The 26,762-nt window shown below is 47.8% G+C and overlaps 1 protein-coding gene across 3 annotated transcripts; it reads right to left on the bottom strand.

Annotated features, from left to right (window-relative positions):
- Positions 1–4,739: 4,739 nt before the first annotated feature.
- On the bottom strand, positions 4,740–26,030 carry LOC125707085 (RAS guanyl-releasing protein 1-like). Of its 3 annotated transcripts, none has more exons than XM_048973977.1 (17): positions 25,916–26,030; positions 21,448–21,623; positions 15,190–15,295; positions 14,109–14,171; positions 13,819–13,950; positions 12,870–13,023; positions 12,142–12,315; positions 11,640–11,756; positions 11,003–11,278; positions 10,733–10,813; positions 10,477–10,581; positions 9,947–10,056; positions 9,562–9,706; positions 9,406–9,442; positions 8,587–8,724; positions 6,828–7,180; positions 4,740–5,743 (listed from the first exon to the last, which is right to left on the bottom strand). In XM_048973977.1, exons 2-17 carry the CDS (start codon positions 21,518–21,520, stop codon positions 5,609–5,611), a joined length of 2,199 nt encoding a protein of 732 aa, XP_048829934.1. In that variant the 5' UTR covers positions 21,521–21,623; positions 25,916–26,030; the 3' UTR covers positions 4,740–5,608. The 3 variants fall into 3 exon arrangements, with proteins under 3 accessions (XP_048829934.1, XP_048829933.1, XP_048829932.1); XM_048973976.1 differs by lacking the exon at positions 25,916–26,030 and adding an exon at positions 25,751–25,877; XM_048973975.1 differs by lacking the exon at positions 25,916–26,030 and adding an exon at positions 22,853–23,059.
- Between the last annotated feature and the right edge of the window lie 732 nt (positions 26,031–26,762).

Below are 26,762 nucleotides of genomic sequence, written 5' to 3'. Positions count from 1 at the left end.
CATGGTTACGGTTGTCTCGGCTACCCTCTGTAAGCTGCAACCCAACAGGAAATGCTGAAAGATAATGAGCTTCACTGTCTATGTAAACAGCCTAACTGCAGAGCTAGTGTCTCAGACTTGCTGTTCTCGAGCTTCAAATCCCACATCTTTTCTGTTTTGTAGCTGTTGGATGCTATTAGTTTTCTTAGTTTGTTCTAGCGATGGGCTGATGAAGCTCCATGAAGCTTTCGGATGTTCACCATAAAGTGCAGGAACACGCTTTGAGTCTTCGTTCTTTTATTTCAAACACAGGGAGACCCCTAGTGGGTTCTCCCTCTCGAGTCGAACAGAATCTGAGAATGACGTCTATATGTGTTTGCATAAAATGAACAATATGGCTGGTATGACAAAATGGTCTGTATGCTAAATATAATCTTTAAAAAATACAGTTTCTTTCGATTTACTTATACGTATTTTCAGTCATTTTGTATTTACAATGAAATATTGTGATGAATCTGAGATGAACACATTAATTGTTGTCAAATTGTTGAGAATTACATGCTGCAATACATGTGATTGTTTTCACTTGTTGGGATTTAGAGAGGAGGATTTAAACTGGGGAGATGGGGGACTGGGGAGATGGGGGACTGGGGAGGGAAAGAATGAGGGGTCGACACCTTGGGTGTAGCTTGATAGTCTCACTGGGGCAATGAAGATATTTAGGACACTGAGGATGTGTTATTGCCGTGTGATGAGTGTTTGGAGCAATTCAAACCTGACCAGTGCAATAATGATAAATTATTTGAATATAATCATTTACATTTAGTCATTTGGTAGATCCAGCTTTTATCCAAAGTGATTTACAACAAGGGATCAGAAACCCAGCCTCCCCCGTGGCAGGTGAGAATCGGCCCATTGGACAGGCAAAGGAACTAATGATAATAATAATATTAACTAATTTCATATTTTGCCATATCAATACTTATTCATCTTATTGTGAGACATCAACTCAATCTGTTTCCAAAATGAAACAAGGTGTCGTACGTAATACAAACTGTACATCAACCAATCTCTCCAACCACAAAAGAAGCTCATGATGCCTTTTATAAAAAAGCTCTTTTTAAGGAACCGACAGGATTCGAAACCTCTGACACCTCAGGACGAATCGGACATCATATATCACATGGTACTGCATAAACGAAGCAAGCTCCGATTGCCAGCCTCAAGTCGCCAGGCTTCACTTTGACAAGGCGAGCTCCGGAGTCTCGGTATTAAATGTCCCATCGCTACAGCTGTAGCTTCTTCCCTCGCTTAGTCCTCCACAGGACCCACTGGTATCTAAGTCCTGGCAGCCATCTGGAAGCTTGAGGCTCAAACGATTTGAAAGAGCTGCCATTCTAGGTAGAAGAGTGTGCTTTCAGACTTCCTGTAGCACACTGTAGCATGGATGACGAACTTCACTGAAGGCTAAACCTTAACATCCAGCAGTAATATGGCTGTACTACCCCTGACCCTAAATTAAATTACTTATTATTCTATTACTTATGTCTAGGATAACACTGTTGAATTTCAAACTAGATGAAATGTGGACAAAACAGAAATGACCACATCTTCCCCAAATCGGCACCACAAGCTGTTACTTTGTGAGTCGCTCAACTTTCATCCCAACCAGTTTATATTTAATGGTGCTCATTATCCCGACAAGCACAGTTGGCCGTCGTTTGCGTGACTTCAGCTTCTGAGCTGCAGCGAGGCGCACGTTGACATTGTACTGTAACTCCAGGGAAATACGCGAGGTGAGAGCCCAGGTCGGGAAACCATACCGTGCTGCTTGGCAGTGGGCCCACAAAGACAGTGTGGCTGTTAAGCAATGATCAGTCAGCACATGAGCAGCAGGACCCTGTGGTTTAGGCACTGGGATCTGACAGATGAGAAGCCTTTTGAGATCTTTTTAAATTTAAAACATTTCAGTGGCCTGCAGAGAGAAGGATTACGGGTTTTTACACTGTTTATACATCTGAATGTTGTGTTGTTTAGCCTGCATGCACATAAGCGATGTACATAAATAGCCAATGATTGTCCATCGCTATCCATCCTCCCGTTTCACACAGCCAAGGGGAACAAGCTTCCCCACTGGCTTTTGCTCCACCCAGCAGAGCCTCTGCGTTGTGATCAAGTCGGAGGCCGGAATTTCCAAGTTGAAAAAAACCCGAGTTCCAAGCTAGATCCATTTCACGAATCCTGATACCAAATGTTAGCATTCAACTTGGGTGACCACCGTAATATAAAAATGAAGTTTACGAATTGTAAATTGAGAATAGTACGTAATAGTGTTATCGTGATAAGCCTGAAAGGTTGATTAATTAAAAATCACATCTACTGCTCAGTTTGTACAGAAAAGTTTCATTTCTGTAAGCTATAGGCTAGAGCTAGCTATGAACAGCTAAAACTATCAATATAAGCAAATAGCAATATTTGCGATTCATTTTTACATCAGTTACATACACAATCGGTTTCGTTTTACTTATAGTGTTTTAATTGCAAGATAAGACAGGAAAAACCACTCTCAAGTCCTTCACTTGATTATTTATCATTCACGGTGATTGCCCTTGTGGAGGCTGCCATGTTTGATGCTACAGCACCCGCTTCAGGGTGATGTTGTGGTACGTAAATGGGCCCGAGATTCCCAGCTCGGACTTCATCAGCCGTTCAGCTGTACTTTTTGAAGCCAGAGGTCAGACGTTTTCAAATTTAGAGTTTTCTGGAACGCAGCGAACGAGGCAGGACATTCGGGAGCGTAGTACTAATTACCAGCCGGATATTAACCTACCGGGGACCAGGGTGGCAGCCACACACCCCATGCCGAGCTGGGCTGAGCGCTCGGTGATTCTCTCTGACTCCCATTTCCCAGGCTGCCTCCATGTAGCCTTTCTGCCCTGTTAATTAGCCCTTGTGCTCGCTTGCCAATTAGCCACTGCACTTGCCTAACCTTTTAAACAAAGCAAAGGCGTCCAGCACACTTCCCAGCCTCCAGAAACATCTCTGTAGTGTGACCATTGTCACAAACAGAACATGTAATTGTCATCGTGTCCCTGCCCATCAGAACAACCTGAAAACATTCTGACATAATGACATTGCACTGGACATTTAATTCGATTTCACTGTTAAGAGTACTGCTCCCCCCCCCCACCCCCAAGCTCAACCTACTGTCCAACACCTCATTTTAAGAGCCCCTCCCTTTTTTCTATGACTGACCTCAGACAAATGACAGTCCTCCCAAAGTACAGGACAGCCTTTTCACAATTCGCAGTGGCCTTTGAATTAAATTCTGATTATACAGAAAGTTTGAATGCGTTGACATTTAATTAGCAAATGCTCGACTGCCGACAAGCCTGTCAGAAGGGATGCCGTATAGAACCTATTTGCAGTAAGTAATGTTTGAAATGCTTCATTGCCGTGTATGGTGATTAATGTCTGTGACGCTTCATTGCCATGTATGGTGCATTGTGTCGCCTCCTTGTGGCTGCTAGGAATAAGGGGCCCAGTGAAGTCCAGCCGTACACCAATAAATGCAATTTGCATTTTGTCTCTGACTGGAAAAATGTCTAAAAAATAAAAAAAAAATGAATAAACTGGAATTAGTTTGAAATACAAAAAGCCAGAGGCAAAGTGAGATTACTGAAGCATAAAACTCTGCAAACGATCTTCATAGGGAATGAATCTGCCCCCTTGTGGGCACAGAATGTATTTTGATAGATAGTTTTTCAAGTTTTTATGCAAAAATAATGGGTTTATGTGAACAATTAAGAGAATCATGGCCTTGGCAATGTCAGACTCAGTTTGCTGAACTGCCTGTCAAATTAATACAATGTTTTCCTGTCACTTAGTTGAGAGCAGTTTGCTATACAGTTAATACCCACTAGGGGGTATATTAACACCTTTAGTAAAGGGAATAAAATGAACTCTTTCGTAAAAGGAAATAAAAATTCCCGGAATCAGTCTCCTGAGGGAAATGCCTGCATGTTCTAAAAGCGGAAGCACATTGCAGTCAATGGGGGCCTTGACTGTGAGCATAATATCTGAGCTGCTGTGTAGAGATGAGAGGCGGCCATTGTCTGCTATCATCCTGTCACTCCCTTGAAGGCCTGGTGGTGGGCAGCCAAGCGAACGAGGTGCCAGAAAGCAGGACCTGCCACCTTCGTGGAGAACCTCCACACCGTTTCCTGCCAGGAGCCCTACGCATGTTACGAAGTCTGTCCAGCTGGGCGTCAAATAGCCGACGGCGTCAAGCGTAAATTGAGCTAACAGGTGTATAAAAGAAAAAAAACATCAATAAATAAAATTCAAGACACAGTAGCGCTAGGCTACCATGTTAGCATGACAATCCCCAAGCAGCCTGGCCCCCTAACAGAGGTGGACATTTCAGGTCCAGAAAGTAAAAATCCAACCCAGGATTTTGCTCTAACCAACCAGTTGAGTATAAAGAATCAAAGCCATATAGTACACAACTGGTTCATTGAAACAAACTCTTCATCTGGATTGTTACTTTCTGGACCTGAAATGTCCGCTCCTGCCCCTTAAGCATTGCCCACCTGCATCCCCCACTCTTTACAGGCCATGGATAAGATGAACTCGCACCCGTTCGCCTCACTCTTTAATGCCTAATCGGCGAAGCATCATCAAATACGCTTTCTGATTCTCATGCCTGTTCTCGTTTTTGTTATCAGTTTAAAACAGAAAGCCACAAAAAAAGCCTTGGGTTACTTTTACAATAGTGCTTCTTTATTACTTGGTAGATAACAGTAGCAATGCTCAGTGATAAACAACACAGATTAAAATAGACCGAGATCGAGAAACAGGAAATCTAATGCGATAACACAACGGGTATGTACAAGAGAAATATTTACATGCTGCATTCCAACTGCATCGCACAACTGCCATCTTCGTAACCCAATATCATTGTTGTGCACCCATATGTATATGCAAACGATATACCATAAATAGTAGACAAAAACAGAATGCAGTTAGGAAGTTCTGTGAGTTATGAAATGTAGTACACTAATGTCGAGGATGCTTCGTATTGTGCTGTTCACTGCTATGAGCTAGGCTCTCTCGTAGTGTTTTCCAAATAAATATCGAAAGTAAGCAGTCCTATGCATGCACTGGTATATGTACACAGCCAATGGGCAGCCGCGGTCCTGCAAACGGATTTGCAGGGACCAGGAGAGACGAGACAACAGAGACACAACACTGAAGCTGCTGGCAGTGGTTCTGCAGCCTGGAACTGTACAGCCGTGGCCACATTGTACAGGTGACTCATTCACAAAGGGGCAGAGGAAGTGCTTCAAATAGGGGACCAATGAGGCAGTGGGTGTGGCTAACGATGGTGACACATGAGCCTCTTGCTGTGAGTGGCTGCACCCTTGAGCAGAATGAGCTCTGCCCCCTTGTGTAATTGGCTGTCCCAGAGTGGGAGGAGTTTAGGAGATCAAGAGTCTTCTGAAAAGTTGTCTCTATCCAGCCCCGATTGCTCCTGCATGGGCTGAGCTCCCACCCCACTCCTCCTCAAGAGGAGCTCCACAGTGGCACGGCTGGGCGCAGGGGACGCTCCACCAGGAGGCACTCTTGCTTAGGAGGACGAGTCCTCCTCGACGGTGTGCAGCGCCTGCCTCTTCAGCAGGGTCTTCAGGATCTCCACCTCGCGCTGCGCCTCCTTCAGCTTGCGCCTTAGCTCCTCATTGCTTTTCTGTAGCATTTGGTTCTCCTGGAGAGAGACGGGGACAGACATGAGCAGGGAGCTAGAGGTGTCTCTTGCCGCATCCTTGGGGCTTGTCCTTAAAATATCCAGGCCGATAATCTAGCTTACTGTAAAAAGCTGTGTACGTCACTTTCAGTAACATGTCCTGCTGAGTGCCTTTGACAAAAACAGCTAAATAATTTAAGGCACGGTGTCAGGCTGTCCTAATCACTAGCGTTTAGCATACCTGGGTGTGGGGGTTTCAACCTCTGAGTCTCTGAACAAGTGGGCAGCCATTTTCCATAGCACATGTTCAAGGCACAACACCCTGCCATCCTTTAAGGAATGACAATAGTTTAAGCGGCCGCAAAACAGTCCGTGGGTGAGGAATTTGTCATCTTTTTTTTAGACCATTTAACAACCATAAGTGATATCGCGGTCAATGACAACCAAACAGAAAGACCTACAATGTAATACTGAGACAATACTGACGCATTCAAATGTCCATCATTGTCACCAGGTAATGCATTCCATGTTATTGTAAACACCCTATTTAATTGAATGTCCCACGTCATTGGATGATGAAACTCCCCGAGACTAAAGCTAGCAGAACAGAAGAGGGTGTGGTTTGTTAAATATACCAAACATGGCAGACACCAAGTCAACCAGATGCATGTGTATGCAGTAAACAGGCAGTAACAGCAAAGTTTACCGTGTTACTCTGTTTCAGTGAATAGATTAAATGATCTATACATGGCTTGCGGCAGGTGGAGAAATCGCTAACATAACTGTGATCACCTCGAAAAAGACACTGATTCTTATTATTAACAATTTCCTGAGAACTAGCAGGAGAAATCAATGATTCAGAACAGCTGGTGACAACCGCAGGTGCGTTAGAGGTCACATGTGTGACTGCCTGGGGGTGCACGCTGGTGGGCGGGAGGACGCGCTCACTGCGTCACTGCCAGCCACCACCCTGTCCCGTCTCCTTTCTCCAGTTCGCCGCCATCTTTGTTTTCTCCGCCACTGCGCCGTCAAACTGAGCATAAAGGTGCAGGTTCAGGGATGGAAGCAGAGGCGGCGAGGACGAGGGGAGAGACGGCCTCCTTGCCTTCTCCAGCTGTTCTTGGGTCTGCTTGCTCTGCTCCTCGGGGTCCTGGCTCTTCTGCACTGTGGAGGCCCGGTTCTCCCACTTCGCGTAGGCACGCTTACGCACTGGCACCGGGCTGGGACAGGGAGTGAGGGTGGGGGGTCCAGGGGATAGGAGAGAGACCTCAGGCCGTATGGGGTCGCTGGACGGGGCCAGTGTCACCAGGGGCCCCTCAGTCTGGGTGCCTTTGTGTACACCGGGGAAGGGCAGCGGCTGGGGGGGAGCGGATGGGCCGGAGCAGCAGTCCTTAGCGTGATCGCCGGTGTCAGCAGGCTCCTCGGCGGGGTACGTGAACTGTGCACTCTCCTCAGAACCTGCAGCAAAATGACATGGTGTGGGAAAAGAAGATGAGACACACCACTGAACGACATCGCTCTCTAATCTCACACATCATCCACACGTCGTGCTGCTTTGGTGAGAATCAGCACAGAAAAACCACGGTGCAGGAGGGAAGGGAGAAACAAATCTTTCTCTTTTTTTTGCCATTTCCAGTATGTGCGATATTTAAAAACAATAATAAGTTATTTGTCTTCGTTTGATTTGTGATGTTTGTCTGATTCCAGAAATCGCGCAGTGTTACTGTAACAGCCCGTTCTTCGACATCAGACGTAACCTTTGACCTTTCAGTCCCACCCACACAGGGGAATTACCCAACAGCCCCCTCTATCCGATCCATTCCAGTAAATCAGACCTGCACCAAACAGTTTACAGAGGCACCACAAATACTCAGTACCAGATTACAGGTTACCCAAGGTTACTGAAGATAATTACATGAATGCCAAAGATAATCGACATTTGGATGCAAAAAAAAATTCCTGATGTCTCTATATTCCTTTATTTTGCTGCTAATTTATTCCTTTTTAGACAGGAGGAACTAAATGTTAACTTAGACATCAAGAAACTCACACATCCTGAACTCAGATCGATTGTTGAATAATTACCAACATCTAAGATCTGATCAATACTAATGAAAAATAACAACGAAGACTTTTTTCTGGTCTTGTGGCCAAGACCACTTATTAAACAAAGGGGGAAAGAATTGGTTTCATTCATAATTTATTCACGACCAAATGATCTGCAGATCAAAACACACGAGATACATATGCCACAGCCATTAAGTAAATACATTTATTATATGACGTTGGTGATGATGAATGGCGTAACCACACAGTGGCCTAGTTGGGCATATGAATGGAAAATAGAATTGTGCGCTCTAACACAGCTGAGAAAAGGCTCCATCTGCTGGTTAAACTATGTAATTGTGTTTAAGCTGAGAAAAAAATAGTAGCGTTGTAACTTCATCTGCCAGCAGGGGGAGTTGTTGAATCGCTAAAGCAATAAGTCATCACAAAGGCAGGAAGTTTGATAAAAATGTGCTGGTGTTGTATAACCTCAAACGGGCCTAATCACTAATGTGATGTGTTTTTGTTACATGCAGTATTAATTGTGCTTTTAACGTGTGAATGCACCGTTGCTTCTGATTGGTTGTTGGTTACTGAACAGTATACGTGTTGAGACAGATTGCCATCTGTGCTGTGATGTCTGTGTCTCCCCATCATGTATAATTTTACGTTCCAGTGGTATCACTGGCTGTTTTTCAACCTCGGCCTGCTGTGATTACGCTCACGATAGCATAGCCCACGTCTGGATGCGTGTGTGTGCTTGTGCGTGGTGTGGAAGTACGGTCAGCAGGTGGCAGCATGGGGCCACGTGGCCTCACCCTGCTCACTGCCCTTAGATCCCAGGGGGCCCATGGTGGTTGGGGTGGAGCTAGCTGAGGAACTGCTCCCCTTGGCGTTCTTCTTGCACTCGAACGCCACCTGGTCCTTGCACAGTCTGTGACAGTTCATGCCGCAGTCTGTTCCAGAGACAGAGGGGAGGGTGCGTTATAGCAGAATGAGAATCAGTCAACCAATCCGGTACATGCACTACATCTGACACCCAATCACACAAACACCTCCCTGATTCCCTAAGCATGATGACGAAGGGGGTACATATATTTATTCATTGCACCTAAGCTTGCCTCTTATAAGTTACTCCCATCGTCCACAGATGAATATTACACTGCGGAAACCTGCAAGGCATGCTGGTCCGTGGCACCGGCCATTTCAAACCTCAAGGAGGCGGTGGCCTAGAGACACAGCAACACACGGAGCAGAATCTGAGTCGCGTCGTTCATAGGGGGAGAAGATGAAAGAGCAAGCATCTCTGCGTTGTTTCGCTTCTTTCCAGACACTCCCCCCATTACACTTCATCTGCCGCTGCTGTGCGTCCCCCTCCCTGGGGCGACACTGAAAACGGTCTGGAAAGACCTTTCTATATCTCGCGTAATTACAGGCCACGTTCAGAGCACGCTCGCCGAAACTATGTTTGGTGGCGGTGTCAGGAAATGCACGCTTCCTGTGACTACAGTCATGCTTTGACTGAGAGCGTGCAGCTTTTTCCCAAGAGGGGCTGCTCCACCTGCACGGAGCTCTATTCTGCTTCCGAAGGACCTCAGCCGCTTTCATATGAATTAGGGAATAATGAAAGGAGTCACCTTTACACCTGTAGCCTTGCTTGATGACGCCCCACAGCTGGAGAATGAAGAGAGTAGCGGCAGATCAGTGATAGGGCTTGCAAGGGATGCTGGGAATGGCATGGCGTGGGGGAGGGGAGGGGTGGCCAGTGCCACACTTAGTCGCGGGTGACTCACGAATCCTGAGCAGTTGTCGCAGAAGGTGGGCTTCATGTAGGTGGTCTCCTGGAAGTTGTGGACGAAGCCAACACCCAGTTTGGAGCAGATGACGCTGGCTCGCATGAAGTAGGCTGTGATTTCGTCCCTGCTGATGAGACCCTCCCTGCAGGCAGGAGAAACCAGGATAGGCGTGGGTGGGGGGTCACTAATAAACACACCATGACTGTCACGAGCTGGGAACAGGTCACATGACCAACCGACTACAGGTACCCCACACCCATGTGATCTGAAATACGAGACGACGGGAGGGGCGGCATCCTGACTCGACACCTGGGTCGCTTTCCGACTACTCAGCTCGCGTCGGTCGTGGTGGCATGGTGCCCGTGAGCCTCACAGCACTCACTTCTCTTTGTCCATGACGCAGAAGGAGAAGGGAAAACTGGCCGCTATCTTCTCAAATTCTTCCTGGGAGATGTAGCCGTTCTCGTCGTGGTCGTAGTTTTTAAACACCGACTGCCGGGAAAAGCGAACGGCAAAAACGGAATTATTCACTGGGATGAGAATATGCTTTGTCAGTATGCCATGACTGAGCGGTGAGGTACGATGAATTGTATGAGGTACGATGAATTGTATGAGGTACGATGAATTGTATGAGGTACAATGAATTGTATGAGGTACGATGAATTGTGCCACCTAATGGTGTGACTGCCGGTGCTTCTCTGATGGAAGCCAGAAGGAGAAAAGTCTTATTCTCCGATAAGAAGTGAGCCATGCTGACTGAAGGTAATCAGTGTTTCCGAAATGTGCTCTTGATCAACCTCAGTATCATGGCGCTCGTTATGTTCCCGTGTGACGCTGTCGCGATCGTTAATCTTACAGAGACGGGCCACGGGGTCCGTTTGAGGGAAAGACACAGCAGATATACAGACTCACATCCACCATCCTCTGCACGTGCTTGCTGATGGTCCTGGGGTCCGGTTTGGGGGCTACGCCCGAGGCCCAGTCCACCACGACGGGAGGTCGAGACGGGGTGGCTGGCTGATGGGCAACAAATTAACCCAGGATCAGTGCAACGTCGCCATACTGGAGCGTCAGTGTAGTTGGATCCCTCCTGGGACTCAAACCAACAACCTTCATGAGTCTGCCCTTCTGCCCACCTGCTGCCCTAAGGCTTGCCTGGGTCACTCACCGGCGCCTTACAGTTTTTGGGCTCCCGTGCGTAGGACAGCTCGTAGATATCATCCTCGGTGTAATACAGGTCCAGAGACAACTGGAATGGGATCAACGCCAACAGCAGTCAGGTGACTAGCAATGTGGTAAACAGCTGAGATTGGCTGGTATCCATTTTGCATAGAAATATACAAGCGGACAGCACAAGGAGACCTGATAAGTGGACAAGGTCTATAACAGAGATATAACCTGACCATAAAAGGACCGTATAACAGTCACGTAAGCTGACCGTCAGTAGATGAACCAGGTCTTTGTTAGCATCCAAGCGTGGGGGGTTCTGCTGCAGTTGGATCAGCTCATTGATGTGGTTGTAGAGGGCCTGCAGCTTCTGTACGTTAACCTTGCTGTCCTCCACATAGTCAGACATGGCTTCGTTGACAGAGATGAGGTCTTTGAGGTGGACTCCAAGAATGGGTATTTTACACCCTGTGCATTTGGCGTAGGCCTGTCGGTAATTGTCATAGTTACGATAGGAGGACAGTAGCTCTGTCATTTCGTTCAGCACCTGCAGGGAAAGCAAGTCACAGGCGGATTGAGTACCGTAGCAGGGTTAGGGAGTGGGTTACAAAATGCTGCTTTCCCAGAATTCACTGCTAATGGTTTCTCAGTATTCTGTGTAATGCGTTTCTCTTCTCTAGGAACTAATGCCTTTGTGACAATATCTAAAAAATAATAATAAATATGGCTTAATGAGTATGTCACGGGAGTAAATTTCAGAATAACGCTGTCAAAGCAGCTCAGTACCTGTTACACCACTGAAAAATGGCCAGTAGTCTATCATACCCCTGACTTCAGAGGCGATTATAAGCAGATTGTGGCTCCCGTAGTTAGCAGGGTGGCTTACGGGGAGAGTAAGCAGCTGTTACCTTGGTGACCTCGCCGGACACATGGGAGCTGGTCTCCTTTAGCCGCGAGATAGAGCTGTGACACACACCTCCCACCACGGCCATTAGTGTGTTGAAGTTGTGCATCATAAGGAGCTTCTGTTGGGAAAGACGGTCCGAAAGTATGTCAGCATCTCTGCAATGCAAACCCGTGTGGCCGTGTTTCTAGTGCTTTCTACATGGCTTTCCGGAAGCTTCCGACCCGATGGGCTAACAGAGCTGTCCCCCACCCCCCCGACGCTCAGTGTCATGGACACAGACACAGACTGGGCCTTGCCGGAAGAGCCCATTACCACCCGCTGTGACCTGATTAATATTGAAAGCCCGTTTGTGTAGAGTTGAAGGCCTTTGGAGAAGCACTTGAGAATCATTTGGAGCTTGTTTGGACTGTTTTTCCATGCAGTGATTACGGGCCTGTCCCTTTGTACCCGCTCACTCAGCGGCGACACCAACGTTAGCCTCCAGCAACGGATTCCGGCCGCACCTGAGCCACGTGGATGAACTTGCTGAAGACTTCGGCCCGGAGCTGGGCTGTGGGCCGGCTCAGAACCATGAGCTGGACCCACTGGGAGATGCCGTTGCACAGAGCGATTGATCGCTCCATCATGGGGTTGTCCTTCATGCAGCCGCTGCGGATGTAGTTCTGGTAGTCTGCGAACTGAGACAGGGGGAGGGGGCAGGGACTCAGCATCTCACCAGTGACAGGATAAGCTGGGTTTCCATACCCGTGGTGGGTGGAGCTAATCGTGCCCCGCCCAAAGTGGCTGAGTAGGCAAACAACAGCGCGCTATAATCATCGCCCACACATTCCATAGCCTTCTTTCACGCTTTGCATTTTTGCATGTGCACGTGTAGGTGTGCAAGGATGCATCTCTTCTATATAATGACATCACTATGCTGACAGGGGATCTTTAGGGAAAGGTGAGTCTGAATACTTCTTCTCACATATCTTAATGAAGCCAGCTGAACTGGACCAGTGTACCAGTTCTCAGTGTACACAAAAAAGGGCTGAGAGAATCCCCATGAAAATAAAAGTGAGAGAAGAGGTGAAGAATTTCACTTGTGACCTGCTGTGGTGTAAAGTCTGTAGCCCTTAATGAGTAAATGAGTAAGCCAGGGTCACATACAAGACCTCAGTCTTAAATGTCTTTGCTTGGAGTTTTTAGTTATATAGTCGCTTTATAGGCTGTCATGTAAAGCAGCTGAACATACTGAAATCCTGCAGAAGGATTTGAACTCCAGGTAGGTCAGGTGTTCGGCCAGCTCCTCAGGTTCCAGATGGTCGAAGAGCAGCGATACCTTCCTCTTCTTGCTGCTGTTGGCCTTGATCTTTTGGCTGGCCTTCCAGGACCAGTCTCTCTCAGCTCTGTAAATGCAAAGGATTCTGGGAGGTTAACATTGGTTAACTAGGAAGGCATCAGGCACTAGATTCGCAAAAGCCAGAAAAAATCCCCACGGTATGAATGAAGTACTTATTCTATTCTATTCTATTCTATTCTATTCTATTCTATTCTAATTCACAGGATGTCAGGGAAATTAAATGACCAAGTTCCCCATACCTCAAAAATTTTCTATTTCTATGCATATTGTTGGTATTTAAAAACAAACCCCAACCTTGACCACAGACCTACATACAAACTCTTGCCAATGACACTGACTCTCTGACAGATATAAAAAAAATCATTCCAGGTGACACGCGACTTCTTTTTTTTCTTTTGTACAGCTACAGCACGATAACCTTGACGTGTTACTAGGGCTGTTTCCACGACTTTCCTTCCATGGAGGAGACCGGTCTCTGTTCCACAGTGACTCATTAGAAGCGGAGGCATTGAAGCAGGGAGTGTAAAACAGCCTCACAACAGCCCGCAACCCCCCCACCGGCGGAATGGAAAGGGTCCGGAATGCTGCAAGCGCAGACAGAGTGAAGGAACACCTCAAGGTCGTCTCCGTGTGGCGGGCCGTGAGATGCAGCTCCTAACCCTAACCACACAGTGACAGTGCAGACTCCTTTCCTTCCCATCATCCCTTGCAACTACACACGATGACTCACGCCAAGTGGGCTGCGTGAGTCAACCCGAACAGGCGACGGCAACGGACGGCTGCTGTTTGTCAGATGCCTCAAAGTAAGCTCGACGGCATCATCACAGACTGTTATACTCACATCCACTTTGTCTCCAGTAGGGGGCACAGTCTCTCCTGCCCGCGTTCCCTCATCAGTGCCTGGAAGTGCTCTAAGGAGTCCGCGAGGCTGTTGTGTAACCTGAACATTGTCCAAAACTCCCTTATCCAGTACCTGAGCGAAAACAAACACGCAGGTAAACACCCGGAAAGGATTCTGGTCATATGCAAGCAGGTGGCCAGATTGACCGAGCAGAGCGTACAGTCCAAACCAAACAGGCAAACAGCACTGGCAGGGTGACATGTGTCCCTGGCCGGGCTGGGCTCTCTCACCTGATGAAGTAGCAGATTTTCTGGCAGTCTGTAGGGCTCTTATTTTCCAGGGCATTCTTGAAAGTGAGAGGAGCAGTTAAGGAGCAATGCATGTATAAAGAGGGAGGCGAGGGGGGACTTCACCGAGCGGTAAGCAGCTTTTGGGGTACATCTGGGGGCGGGAGCGGAGACTGTTGGATGTGTGGGCGTGCCCGGCCAGAGTGAGCGCCGTCGTGGGGGCAATGTGAGGGGAACGGGACCTTTTGAAGGGGATGCACCTGACAGGTACGCTACGCAGCCGAGCTCCGCCTGGTACATCGGGGATTTCCGCTGACAGAAAAAGAAACGGTGACCACAGGTGACTTCTCTGAGCATGTGGGTTTGCAAACAAACAGAAAATAAAACAGCGGGGATATTGAGCAGCTTTGTGGACAGGGTTGACGGGGGGGGTTGGTGAGCCAGACACAGATGGCAGAAGCTACCAGATCTCAGAGCATCATGGGAGAGGGTGTGACCCACTCAGCCCAGAACGCCGCAGTGTTTTATGTACCCTTTGGGGGTGGAGGGGGGGTGTTAAGAATGTACACTAGTACTGGAAAGGGATCTCTTGTTCGCGAGCCCTCAGCTTCCCAATCGGGGGAGACGTATCTGGCTTAGGACGGCCGGCGTGGGGGGCCAGACGAGTGACTCCACGTGAAACAGCATCCCTGTTCCCAAGGCGGCAGCCTCTCAAAGCATCACCCCTGGTTACCGCATATTCTGGAGAATGCATCAATCCTGCTGCTTGCATCATTAAGAGAATCAGACGATCTCACTCACAAGTTTACAGTCTTATAAAAACTGAAACTGACAGATTAATAGCTAAACTTTTTACTTTTCATTATAGCAACACTCTCAATTTCTATGATGAATAAACTGATCGTCATATCATAGCTAATCATATATTATCAAACCAAGGGAAAGTGTTCTGTTGGCCTACTGCTCAGCAATAGTTGGTCCATGCCGAGTGGACAGCGTGAGCAGATGCCCAGCCAAGCACCCCGGGGGCTAGCAGCTAGCATTAGCTGGCCAGAGCAGCTCATCAAGGGCATGGGAAGGATATAGCAGGATGAGCTTCTCCAGGAGCTCGCTGGAGGACATGAGGAGCCGGTGCATGGTGAGGGTGATGTGTAGCAGGTGACTGCTTCGGCACAGGCTTCCCTCTGCATCTGGGGGGGGGGGGGCAGACACCTGATATTATGGCATAGACCTGGTTGCACTATCCTGTACAAACCCAACATGCAGCAAACCTCGTTCATTGCCAGCTTTCCTTTCCAGTCAGCCTTTCCTCGCTTTCCGTGGGCATGTTTTACGCACCTCGTCCACAGCCTGTTGGATATCAGCCCACCCCCCCCCCCGCAGGGCCTGTTGGGAAGCTGGCGGCCTCACTAAGAGCACTCATCGGATGCCCTTGATCGCCATGGAAACACATCCCTTTTCAGCATGACCTGTATACGCCAGCAAGCTGTACGAGTTCTTTATGCCTCTAGCCAGGACGTCACATGTAACCAAAACATTTGCTTTTAAGAAGCAGAATCGTGACCGAAGGGTGACAGGTCCAAGCCCAGAGAAACCAGTGTGACCTTAACCAGGGTTAAGCACTGACACCTTACTGGTTCTACAGTATAGTTCTAATGATCTTTGCATGGATGGGAAACCTGCCAAATGTATCCTGAGTCACTGCCTATCCCTGTCAGATTTAATTTCAATTCAATCAATTTTTTTATATTGTGCCTTTCGGAACATTGTCAGCCTAAGGCACATTACATGGGTGTGTTCTGATTCATTACAACATTATTAAGACAGAATAACACAAAAACAGAGAACAGGAAGGATAAAAAAATGAAAGAAAGAAAGTCAGATGACGATGAAGGAGAGGAACCAAAGACTCCCAAGTAAGCTGCCCAACCCTCCCTCTAAGCCTTGCTGACATTATAAGAAAAAGAAAGAGTTTGTCTGCTTGTTAAATGCAAGGTGTAAACTGAGGTCAGGGTCAAAGCAATGAGTCAGTTCTCCACGCCAGCCTGAGTAGGGTGCTGATCGAAGTCTGTGGCCATGTTATTACGTTTCGTCGGTCACATCCACAATGTCACCCATACATGGGACTGAACCAGGCCATAATCCGGACATGTGAGAAGGAAGGCAGAGAGCATGTACCCAGACCAGCTGCCTGTCACTGCCACATGTACCCAGACCCGCCGCCTCTCACTGCCACATGTACCCAGGCCCGCTGCCTCTCACTGCCACATGTACCCAGACCCACTGCCTCTCACTGCCACATGTACCCAGGCCCGCTGCCTCTCACTGCCACATGTACCCAGGCCCGCTGCCTCTCACTGCCACATGTACCCAGACCCACTGCCTCTCACTGCCACATGTACCCAGACCAGCTGCCTGTCACTGCCACATGTACCCAGACCCGCCGCCTCTCACTGCCACATGTACCCAGGCCCGCTGCCTCTCACTGCCACATGTACCCAGACCCGCTGCCTCTCACTGCTGTTCCCTTTCCCTACCAACCAGCTGCTGACCTATCAGAGTTGTAATAGTACTCTCCAAATGAAGAAAAAAATTCCCAAACTTAGTTCACGGGATACGAGACAACATTTTTATGGACAAGGAAAGCTATTTAAGTGAGTTTTGATTCCCAGTCTTGGTCAATGGTGGCAATGGTGTAGGACACAGTTTGATATTTGGGGGATATTTTGGGTGGACAAATAAAGCCCCTGTCCTCTCAGTTTTCTATGCCCCTGACTGGCAGTCTCATCTCAATAAAGGACTGAGTGAGTTTTGGAAATTTGCTCTTCAATTGCAGCTGACTGTATGCTACGACTAAGATAACCAGGAGTAACAGCCCCTCACTTCTATGGGTAAAGCTCCAGCAAGCTGCAAACAGGAGAGGTGGAGAGGAACAATGGAACGTGTGACTTCGATTCTTCAGTGGAACAACATCAAAGTGACGATGGGGGGGGGGGGGGGGGGGGGGGGGGACATGAAACAGCCATTTTACTGTAAATGGCAAATTTCCACATTGCCACGGCGACAAGGTACTGCGGTTTAGCCATAAGCGTTCATGTGCCGCTGACAGCGAGGACGCTTATTGCTGCTCTGCTTACTTTTACTATTTTGATATTTTAAGAGACATTTAGAAACAATTTACAGAACCACAGACAGATGGTGATATACAGCATTCCTAAAAAATACAGTTCCCCTATAAAGTTTATCGATTTATTTTTTTCCTTATTATTTTCTCAGCTTAATAAGACATTAGTTATTTCACCTCCTGGCAAATTGATTACGGTCCAGTCGGCAGTTTCGTTTAACACCCAGTGACTCATCATATAGAATTAATTTGTACTTTTTTCATAGCGTCAAGGACTCTGAGGATTAGAAATCGTAAAAGCAGCTCCGTCTTTCTCTGAACGCCCATGCATACACCTGATGATAAATAAAAACAACTTGATTTTTTTTGGGGTGGAATTCCCCAGTAAAGACTTGTGGCCAGTACAGCATCTGAATGGAGACACGTAACAGCAGGATGAAATTCATAACGGAAAGAGCAAAGGTGAATATCTATACAATATCATTTATTCAAAACAAGCCTGTTGGAAACTACAAGCTTGTGATATTTACAGCATTTTCGGTCACATTCAGAGACCCTGCAGTGCTGGACTGGTGCCAGGAAGCAATTTTTGTTTTAAGAGCAAAGGGAGGGGTCAGTCCATTATTTCCACGACAGCAGAGTCGGTTTACAGATCCTTGCAGGTGATTTGAGGAGTATATTTAAAAGAAATGTAGACTGCCCTCCATAGCCCTTTATAAGAAGGCAGGTCAGCATTGGCGGTTTTAAGACGGGATGATGGACGTCACTGGTCGGCATCGTCACCAGTCAGCTGGCTCGGGGGTGAAGGTGCACTGCACCCGTGAAGCAGTAGCACTCGGCAGTGCGTGGGAGACGAGCATCTGAGACCAGGGAACTGAGCACCGTTGCGTAATGGGTGACCGGCTGTCTGCTCCCCATTCAAGTCCGACTACTGGTCATCAAGCATCTGGAGCGCAACACAGAGTCGACTGGAGGGACTCGATAGTAGTGCGATTCTAGCTCCCTGACACTCAGACTGTTGCTCACAGTGAACACAGCCAATTTTTTTCCCCCGCATGCCCATCTGCAGTTGAGCGTATCAAAACAGTAATTATAGGGGTGGGGTGAGGGAGAAGTAGATGCCTCTGTACACACAAACAACCAAGCAGGCACAGGATGGGAGGCAGCAGCCCACGCACCATAGAGCCCCAAGCCCCAAACTCAGAGCCTCCTAAGACCTATTCCTCGCTGGTGACGGGAAAGGTGATTGCGAATCCGGATGTGACACGAGTGCAGGTATGATGCCTCACACTGTTTACTCTGTTGGCACGAATGGCTACGAGACACGCAGTGTGACAGTATCCGAGGGGCCGGGAGTGTCTAGCGCCTTTAAGCACGCAGACGTGGATCCGTGTGGCCTTACGGTCCACGACCGGCTTGTCTGAGGGAGTCGCGTCGGCTCATCTCACCGTGAACCACGTCCACGCGCTCCTGTCCAACAGCCTTCAGGGGACTAAATTTAGCTTATTCCTTACGGCCTTGATGCCGCTCGTGTTGCTCTAACTGCAGGTAACCTTGTTCTCTACAAAACCCGAAACCACGGAAGCTTACAGCAAAATAACATGGGCAGGGGGAGGGGGGGGGGGGGCTGGGTACACAGACAAACAGAGAGAAGACGTTCATGACTGGAAAGCGCATTGCTGCTGCGTTTTGACAGGATTCATTTTTCGTATGGGCCCACCACGCCCCCCCCCCCCCCGCGCAGCCCACCGGCATCCCACGCCCCCCCACCGCTTGATAAGACTGTCCTGCCTGTTTAGATGAGTCTGGAAATAGCACAGTTGCCCGGTGATCCGTACTCAGTCACTGAATACGCAAACGGCCCTTCACCACCCTGCCCTTGTAACATTTCCGGAAACATTACAACAGTGCTGTGAATGGATTACAGTCAGCCCCTTCATAACCAAAGAGTGGCGGCTTACTTCCTGTAGGGGGTATGCTTTGGGTCTCAGATACCACATTGTACCAATTCTCATTCTTCTTGGGGAAGAAGGTTATGCAGTTAAATCCCTTTTGTCTTACATTAACAAAAATGAGGCACTTTCACCCTTAAGGCCCCATCTTGGTGCTTAACTGTCTTCTTTTAACTCTTCTTTAACTGTACTCCATCTTCACAATTCAAAATGTGATGTCTCTGAATAGCTGGTGGTTTCCATGGTGATGGTACAGCCACGCAGGATGGCACAGAAAGTTCAGACCACACACCCGGGGCACGGCAGTGATGTCAAACTGCATCGATCGGTGTGTGTGCACCCTCCCCCCCCCCCCCCCTTCCCCAGAGGGCTGCCCAGCTTCAAAGGCCGGTCCTCCTCTGCCAAGGTCCGTTTGGGGTCCTGACCTTTCAGCCATGCCGCAGATCGACTGGGCGGCGTGGTGATCCTTCAAATAGCCCCCTGTGCCCTGGGTCACATTTAAAAGGTTCCTGAACCCAGGCCCCCCCAGGAGGCCGGTCTCTGATGTCAGGAGGACCACAACCCCCCCTCCCACAAGCTTTGGCCAGGCCCGAGGTGAAATGGTACTTTTTTTCGTTTAACGTTCGGATCCCTTATGGCAGAGGGCATCCCAGATAACAGTGGCGGCTTTAAAAAGCACCTTCGCAGAATTTGCACAGGAAGAAAAAAAAAAAACTTTTTGTCCCAGAGTTCCCAAGAGCCCCGGCATTGGGACTGAACACGAATCTCAAACAAAACCAAAAGCCATTATCTTCCAGTCCCTCTCCCTCACAAACAAGAGCAATTACAAGAGGCTCTTGTGGATTCGCTGCGACCAGTCCCAGTCCTTTGTGTCTCCTGTTTATCAGTCATTTCTCTCCGTTTTTGTCTCCTGGCAACAGCGGTTTGAATGTCCTCCCCTTCAAAGGCATAATCGCCCTAACTTTAGGAGCGCCCCCGACAACAGATCTGCGAGTGCGTGATGTTCCCCGAAAAGACTCATCCATCTTTTATCAGGCCCTGACAGCTTGTTATGAAAGAAGCCATCTCCTTACAGAACACTGCAAAGCCTTGTCAGTTTGCTGTCAGAACCACAAAACACTCTTTGACAAACTAAAACAAAATGTATGGATATATATCTTGCTTAGGAAGTGCCTGTATCCATGGAAACCAACTTACTTCGAACTTAGTTGGTCAAACCTGCTTGGTTTTTACCAAAACACTACAAGTTCGACAGGTTTAGCCCACAGCAGGTCCTGCCACCAGGTTGTTGAAATTGGCACCTTCTGATATGAACCCAATAGTAGCTGAGGTGCCTGGACAGTAGCGGACAAAGTGCAAGCATTTTCACCATACGCATGTAACCCCATGGCCATTTTTGAACTGAAATTCAGACCATCTCTGCAGCAAGCTGCGCCCCCCCAACCCCTCCCTCACAATCACTTCAAGGTCTCTAAGATATGCCAGCTCTTTTCAGGATCGACGCTGAAACATTTTGCATTTTCCTCCTTCTTCCTGGGAACGCCCCCAGCACTACACATCTCAGCTTCCGAAAACAAGCTGCCAGGAGGGCAAATGACTGAACGAGAAACAGGTGCTTCCTGGAACATAAGGGGGTTCGACTTCTCACCACTTAAAAGAGCCGGCAGGTGCCGTGCGGGGGAGCGAGCCAGCGGCTCCTCTCTGCAGTGATTCTGCTCGGCCGAATGCCGGATTCCGCACTCCACTCACTCATGCTTTTCATTTATCGCCTCAAAGCTCCCAGCACAGCTATAGCAGGAAGAGGCGTCAGACGCTCCCTTCAAACGGCGCTGAATCAATGGCGCAGGGCACTAACCGACACCGCCCAAGAGATACCGATCACATAAGACCAGTGACGAGCTGCATTTTAGCCAACCCGCTAGGAGGAAACTGGAGATCTAGGTGTGAACCCTTGAACACATCGAGCTGTTTGACTGCACGATTGTATCCAAAGCATGATTACATTTTTTATCCAAAGCACGGTGCCATTTAAATTGATTCATAGAGCCACATATTTTACAGGTAGACTTGAAGTTAAGCACCTTGCTCAAGGAGCTGCTGCAGAGTTACCAAGTCGCTAACCGCTAAGTTACGCGACGACCAAAACCAGCAACAAGATGTAGAATACTGACTGGCTGCCTCCCAGAGTCTATAAGGCGAAACTACAAGTTTGCTGAAATGTATAATACTGGGCGAAAGTGAGAGGGCCATGTGGTGGAGGACTCACCGAATGACTGGATGCAGGCCTGGAGCAGCTCCTCCCAGCTGGCCCCCTTGGTGAACTGTCCCAGGGACATCATCACCTTCACCTGGGTGATCTGGGCCAGGTTCGGCCTGTCGTGGAACTTAGGCCGCTGGCGGGGTGAGCCCCTGGACGCCGAGGCACATGCTGGAGAGAGCCGGCTGAAGCGGGGTGACCGGAGAGGGAGAGAGAGACAGAATGAGATGGGGAGTGTAAGCTGGCTCACAAGGGTCAATGTGTAGGGCGGGGGGGGGGGGGGGCAGGGGGCGCGTGGGTGCTGAGATAGAGGCAAGGGGTGATGAAAAGGGCTTGGGGATGCGGGACTGAATGGTAGGGATGACGCCTCTCAGACCAGCAGAAACTACTTTGAAAGTTTAAGCCGGAGTATAAATTCAACTGTAAGGAGGTTTATAATATAGACAAGTAAAAGCAAAAGACCAAAAATGATCAATAAGCAAAGCAGGTTTTACTTCACACAAACTCAAATATACAAATACAGATAACAGGTGGCATAATTCCACCAATAAATATGCCATATACACAATAATTACATCATCAGAAAATTACGCAGAGATCCATAATACTTGAGACGGATGATGACGATCAGAATTAAGATAATACACCTAACTGATGTAACTGATTTAAGCAGTCTAATTAGAGGACACCCAATGAGGCACAAGATTAATCGTTAACGGCAGAAAACCTCATTACCTATACTGCTAAACATAAACCGCGGTTTTGTTTCTGGGCATTTTGGTGGATCGCACCGATAAATCATTTGTTAATATTCTCTATGCTGTATTTCATTACGGAGACAATAATAAAGTTAGGATTAAATTACTGGAAGCAATGTAAAATGTCATACGTTCAGCATCAGTATTTCCATGGCATATTAAATTAAAAATCGAACGCGTCTCTTTTGCTTCTATTTACTTTTAACTACAAAGTAACATATAAATGTCAGTGTATATTAATAACAGTCATTTGCCCACAGACAAGAACTTGCGTACGCAAAAGACAATGCATTTAAAGCAAAAAATAAATATAAGCGAAACTGTCAGTATAACTTCATGAGCCACTGGAACTAAGAACATTTTTTGGTTGCTGTTTATTTTAATATGGGCTACTGTAAGGAGCTGCCTGCTGGGAACGAAGTGCTATAAGTGCTTTAAAATGTCGGAACCAGGCAGTGATCAACTTCAATGAGGGGCTGTACAGATCACATTTGAGAAACGTGGAAAAAGAAATTCATTGCAAAGCCAAATACATTGATGAAACGATCATGTTTTTCTTCTACATTGATTTAAAGGGGCGAAGGCAGGTATTGCGAGATCGCAATTCGAAATGCCGTTTTAGTTTCATTCTAGTCAAAAAAGCAACATCTACTCACTTATTTTCCTTGCCGCTTAATCCCCCGGTCCCGTTTCCATTGCCGCACTGGCTGTTCTCCTTCGACTGGTAGCCCATCGAGAGATACTGGGCAACAAGTGGCCCGACGAGGCTGTCCATGCCGGCGGCGCTCACTGTGTGCGTGTCACCGCGGAGCCGGCCGCCGCTCACCATCGCTCTCACTCTCTCGGCAGGGGGACGACGCCAATTAAGGCGCATCAGCCCCAGCCCGAGGAAGTAGGCGGGTACGAGCTGTCATGGCATGGCTCTCACGAAACGGCTGTTTTTTTTTTTTTTTTGAGGGCTGCACCCTCTATTAATTGCACGATGAATAATTACTTATTATTCATTCTCTTGGCTTGGTTCCTTTCTGAATGTGCCAGTACTCCTCCAACTCCAACTATAGTAAACCTACCAGCAACAAAAACCCAGGTAATAATAGCGTTTGACTATAATTTGGAGACATTTACAGAAAATGTATTCAGAATCCCAATGAATATCCAGTATACAGTACACGTAGTGATTCTGGCCTGAACCTGAACTTCGCCATGATAAATTCACCGTATTCACACTGCTGAGCCACACTGCATTAATGTGGAGTCTGTTTCACAGCCAGCACCTTGACCACAGACTGCAGTGATCGCACTGCTTTCCCAGGGCATGTTTCCCAGGCTCTGCGTAATCAGAACTGCTATGGTGGCCCTGCGCTCGGTTCAGACTGCAGAAAAGGAAGGGAGGGATCTTCCTCTCCACGGCTGGCGCTCCGCCGTCTGCTCCACAGGGATGTCCCATCCGCGCGGACCGCACGCTGGAGTGGAACCGCGGACCAGATAAGGCTCTTTGTTTTTGGGTTTCATCGCAATCGCAGTAGAGACAGCAGGCAAAGGCGAGGTTTAGATTAGGAGCTGGAAGGTCTTGGGTCAGCCAATATGAAGTGCGCATTTTTACTTAAAACATGAGGTGCGCTTCTGCGAAAATAAACGGGTCACTTTACCAGGGTGTAACATAATTTCAGCTACTGTTATTGCTGAAAAGCTCAAGATACTTGGTGACATCCGCAGGCATTATTCTGTTAAACATATAAGATAATCAAAGAGATCTTCCACAAGTGCTTATCCAGTACACAATTGCATACTGCGTGGAACCTTTCTCAGGAAACACATGAGGCCACCTAGCATACGAGATAAACCAATAGGAACCCAAATTATCAAAACGCTACATATCACCTTTTGTGCTGTGCTTATGTTTATATAACTTTGTCCAAAGTGTCTTACAGACATAACAATAAGTGTCACAAGGAATACGGGAAAGCACCATCGCTTAGTAAATGTTTGCTAGACGCTGCTGAATATAACTTTAAAAACATATAAGCTGTAAAAATATGAAATTAGCATAGGAGAAATAGCGTAATGCTGATGGCCAAAAAAATGCTTGTTGCTAGGGTCACCGAGGTGGAGATGGATGCATTTGGGAGGCTTTACATCTCCTTCTGAGCAGGAAACAAAACCTAGAGTGTGAGTCACACATCCTGAGCCTGGGTGCCGGATTCTCAAAGGTGAGATGGTAACTCTGCCATCGGTGACTTGGTGAAAAGGCCATGAGCTGCTAGAACAACAGCCCCACGCACTGCTCCTAAGCGAAAGTATCTCTCGTGACAAATTAGCATCATGAGTGGCATGTAATGTTTTTATGTCTTTGCTCTGCAGTAAATGTCAGGAGTGTTACTCTCCTGAGTCACCTTCCTCGCTCCTCAACCATTCAGGCAGCTTCCCGCCCAGGTATCCCCCCTGTTAAGGCTGTCTGGTTTATTTTATGGTCTGGAACTTACAGAGGCCCCTACTTTAGCATCCGATTATGAACTGATCAGAGGTGGATAGTTCAGGTTCAGAAAGTCAAAATCCAGACCACGATTTTGTTTCAACCGACTAGTCGAGCACAAAGAGTCACAGTGACACACAACTGCTTGGTTGAAACAAAATCTCGGTCTGGATTTTTACTTTCTGGACTTGGCTATGGAATGCATGTGCGGTACAGAATATGATTAATGTCATAACCTTTCAGAGACACGTCCTTTAGGTTTTAAGGAAGTTCTAATGATCGCTGAGTTTTTCTTGGGACCTGAAATGACGCTCGGCACGGGTTACGTAAACTATGAGACGTTAAGAGCATGTGCTTATCGGATAATAATGAAAGTCTTTTATGGAAGCTGTATTTTTGTAATGGAAATGCGTCTTGGGTGATAATTGTGGGGGTTGTGGGGGGGCATCACGAGAGAGGGGGGCGCCAGGGAGGAGCAGCAGTGAGCGACACATGCAGTCGCGGTGCTGACAGGCCGCTCCCTCTGCCATTGTGTGGCCTTGCACTGCAGGACGAAAACAGGCCCAGATAAAAGCAGTGTGGCCCAAAATATCCCGGGTCACACCCGCTTTTTCCCCTCCAGCCCATCCCCACACCCACCCTGCCCTGATAGTTTGGGGCCCTTCTCGTGGAACGCTGATTATTCCTCTCTCCGTCCCAACAACCCATCCGTCTCGACCTTGCTCAGCCACACATGGAACAGGCTCGTCTTCTCAATATTTCGTCATCCCTTAGCACAAGGAGGAGTTAATTGGCCTAATTTGACAGCAGTTCGTTTGGTTTTACAAGTGCTGAGTGACTCATTTTGCCAGAGCAGAGGGTACAGTCTGCCTCTCCTCCGTTAGGCACCAAAGGATTCAACACAGGCTGAAGCCATTGGTCACGTACAACAGAACCTAAGCATAAGAGTTTAACTTTGCTAATGATGACACGAACCACAGACTTAGGTGCCCGAATTATCATCGTAAAATTAACTATCCTGTTTGCCTGTCTCCGTGTTGCAGCCCTGACATCATTCTCACATCGGACATCCCCTCATTACCGTGACTGCGTTCTCATCCCTGCAGCCGCTCGCCGTTCTCTTCCAGGCATCACCAGTTCAACCAAGGGACTCTCCCGTGGCTGAATCTTAGCTGTTTCACATGTCTTCTGGGGAACCGTGAAGTCAATAGCATTGCCTCGGGTGCCAGACCACCAGGAATCGTACCTCTACATGACGAGCCGGATCTCATTTGTTGCCTCGATATCAGGGTTCTGTTGTTGGGAGTTCGCTTGACAAGTCGATCTCTAGTAACGAGTAGGGCTTCTTTAGGGATCGAGGGCCCAGCCCTTCAAACCGCAGCATGCAAAAAGTGGGAGTTTTTTCCGGAATTAAATCTACTAGGACGAGCGGCTGCCTGCCCAAGCTCTGCATTCCTAACCCTGACGATCGTGATGATTGGGGGATGGTACGTGAGATTTCTCCTCACAAAACCCAGCCTCCAAATCTGGGGGCAATCGAAGACAGGAAGTTACAGAGCTCTTCAAACGCGGAAGGCACCTGTTTAAAATTGGCTTCTGGTGCAACTGAGAGTCACCATGTTTGACGGGTCCCAAGTTTGGCTATTCCTAAGGCATTGTGGGTTATGTGTCCGTCAGGCTGAGAATCTATGTGTCCCGGCTGAACATGATGCCGTTTTCACTCCGTTAACAAATTTCCCAGGAAAAGAGTGAAAATATGCAGCGACGGCATTTGTCCAAATCTGAAGCCAAGCTGTCCCAGAGGAACGGGGATGGGCTCAAATGTCCAGGTTTTGATTATCCAGCAGATAAAAAGGAAGTTCTGCATTAAAATTATCTAAAAACTGCATTTATGTGCAAATCCAGCCCACCCTATTGGCAATATAGGTGATATAGGTGATATAGGTGATATAGATGATCGGCAAAGTCGCCATTTCATTGGGGGGCACAAAAGACGTAGTGAACCATTCAGTTATGTACGCTAGTTTAAATTTTTCACTACTTTTCTTGTGAAACAGGCACGTGCCAACTAGTTAGCGGCCAGATATCCTGTC

This window comes from Brienomyrus brachyistius, chromosome 14, assembly GCF_023856365.1.
Source record: "Brienomyrus brachyistius isolate T26 chromosome 14, BBRACH_0.4, whole genome shotgun sequence".
NCBI classification, from domain to species: Eukaryota; Metazoa; Chordata; class Actinopteri; order Osteoglossiformes; family Mormyridae; genus Brienomyrus; species Brienomyrus brachyistius.
This window is presented reverse-complemented; position numbering and strand designations above follow the sequence as displayed.

What these genes read in the sequence shown, in the direction of transcription:
- LOC125707085 (XM_048973975.1), bottom strand. Translation starts at nt 23,025, where the DNA reads ATGGTGAGCGGCGGCCGGCTCCGCGGTGACACGCACACAGTGAGCGCC. An exon ending in TTAAGCGGCAAGGAAAATAA is followed by an intron (nt 21,624 to 22,852) that starts GTGAGTAGATGT and finishes ACCCCGCTTCAG; the next exon opens with CCGGCTCTCTCCAGCATGTG. An exon ending in CCCAAGAACAGCTGGAGAAG is followed by an intron (nt 5,744 to 6,827) that starts GCAAGGAGGCCG and finishes GTCTCTCTCCAG; the next exon opens with GAGAACCAAATGCTACAGAA.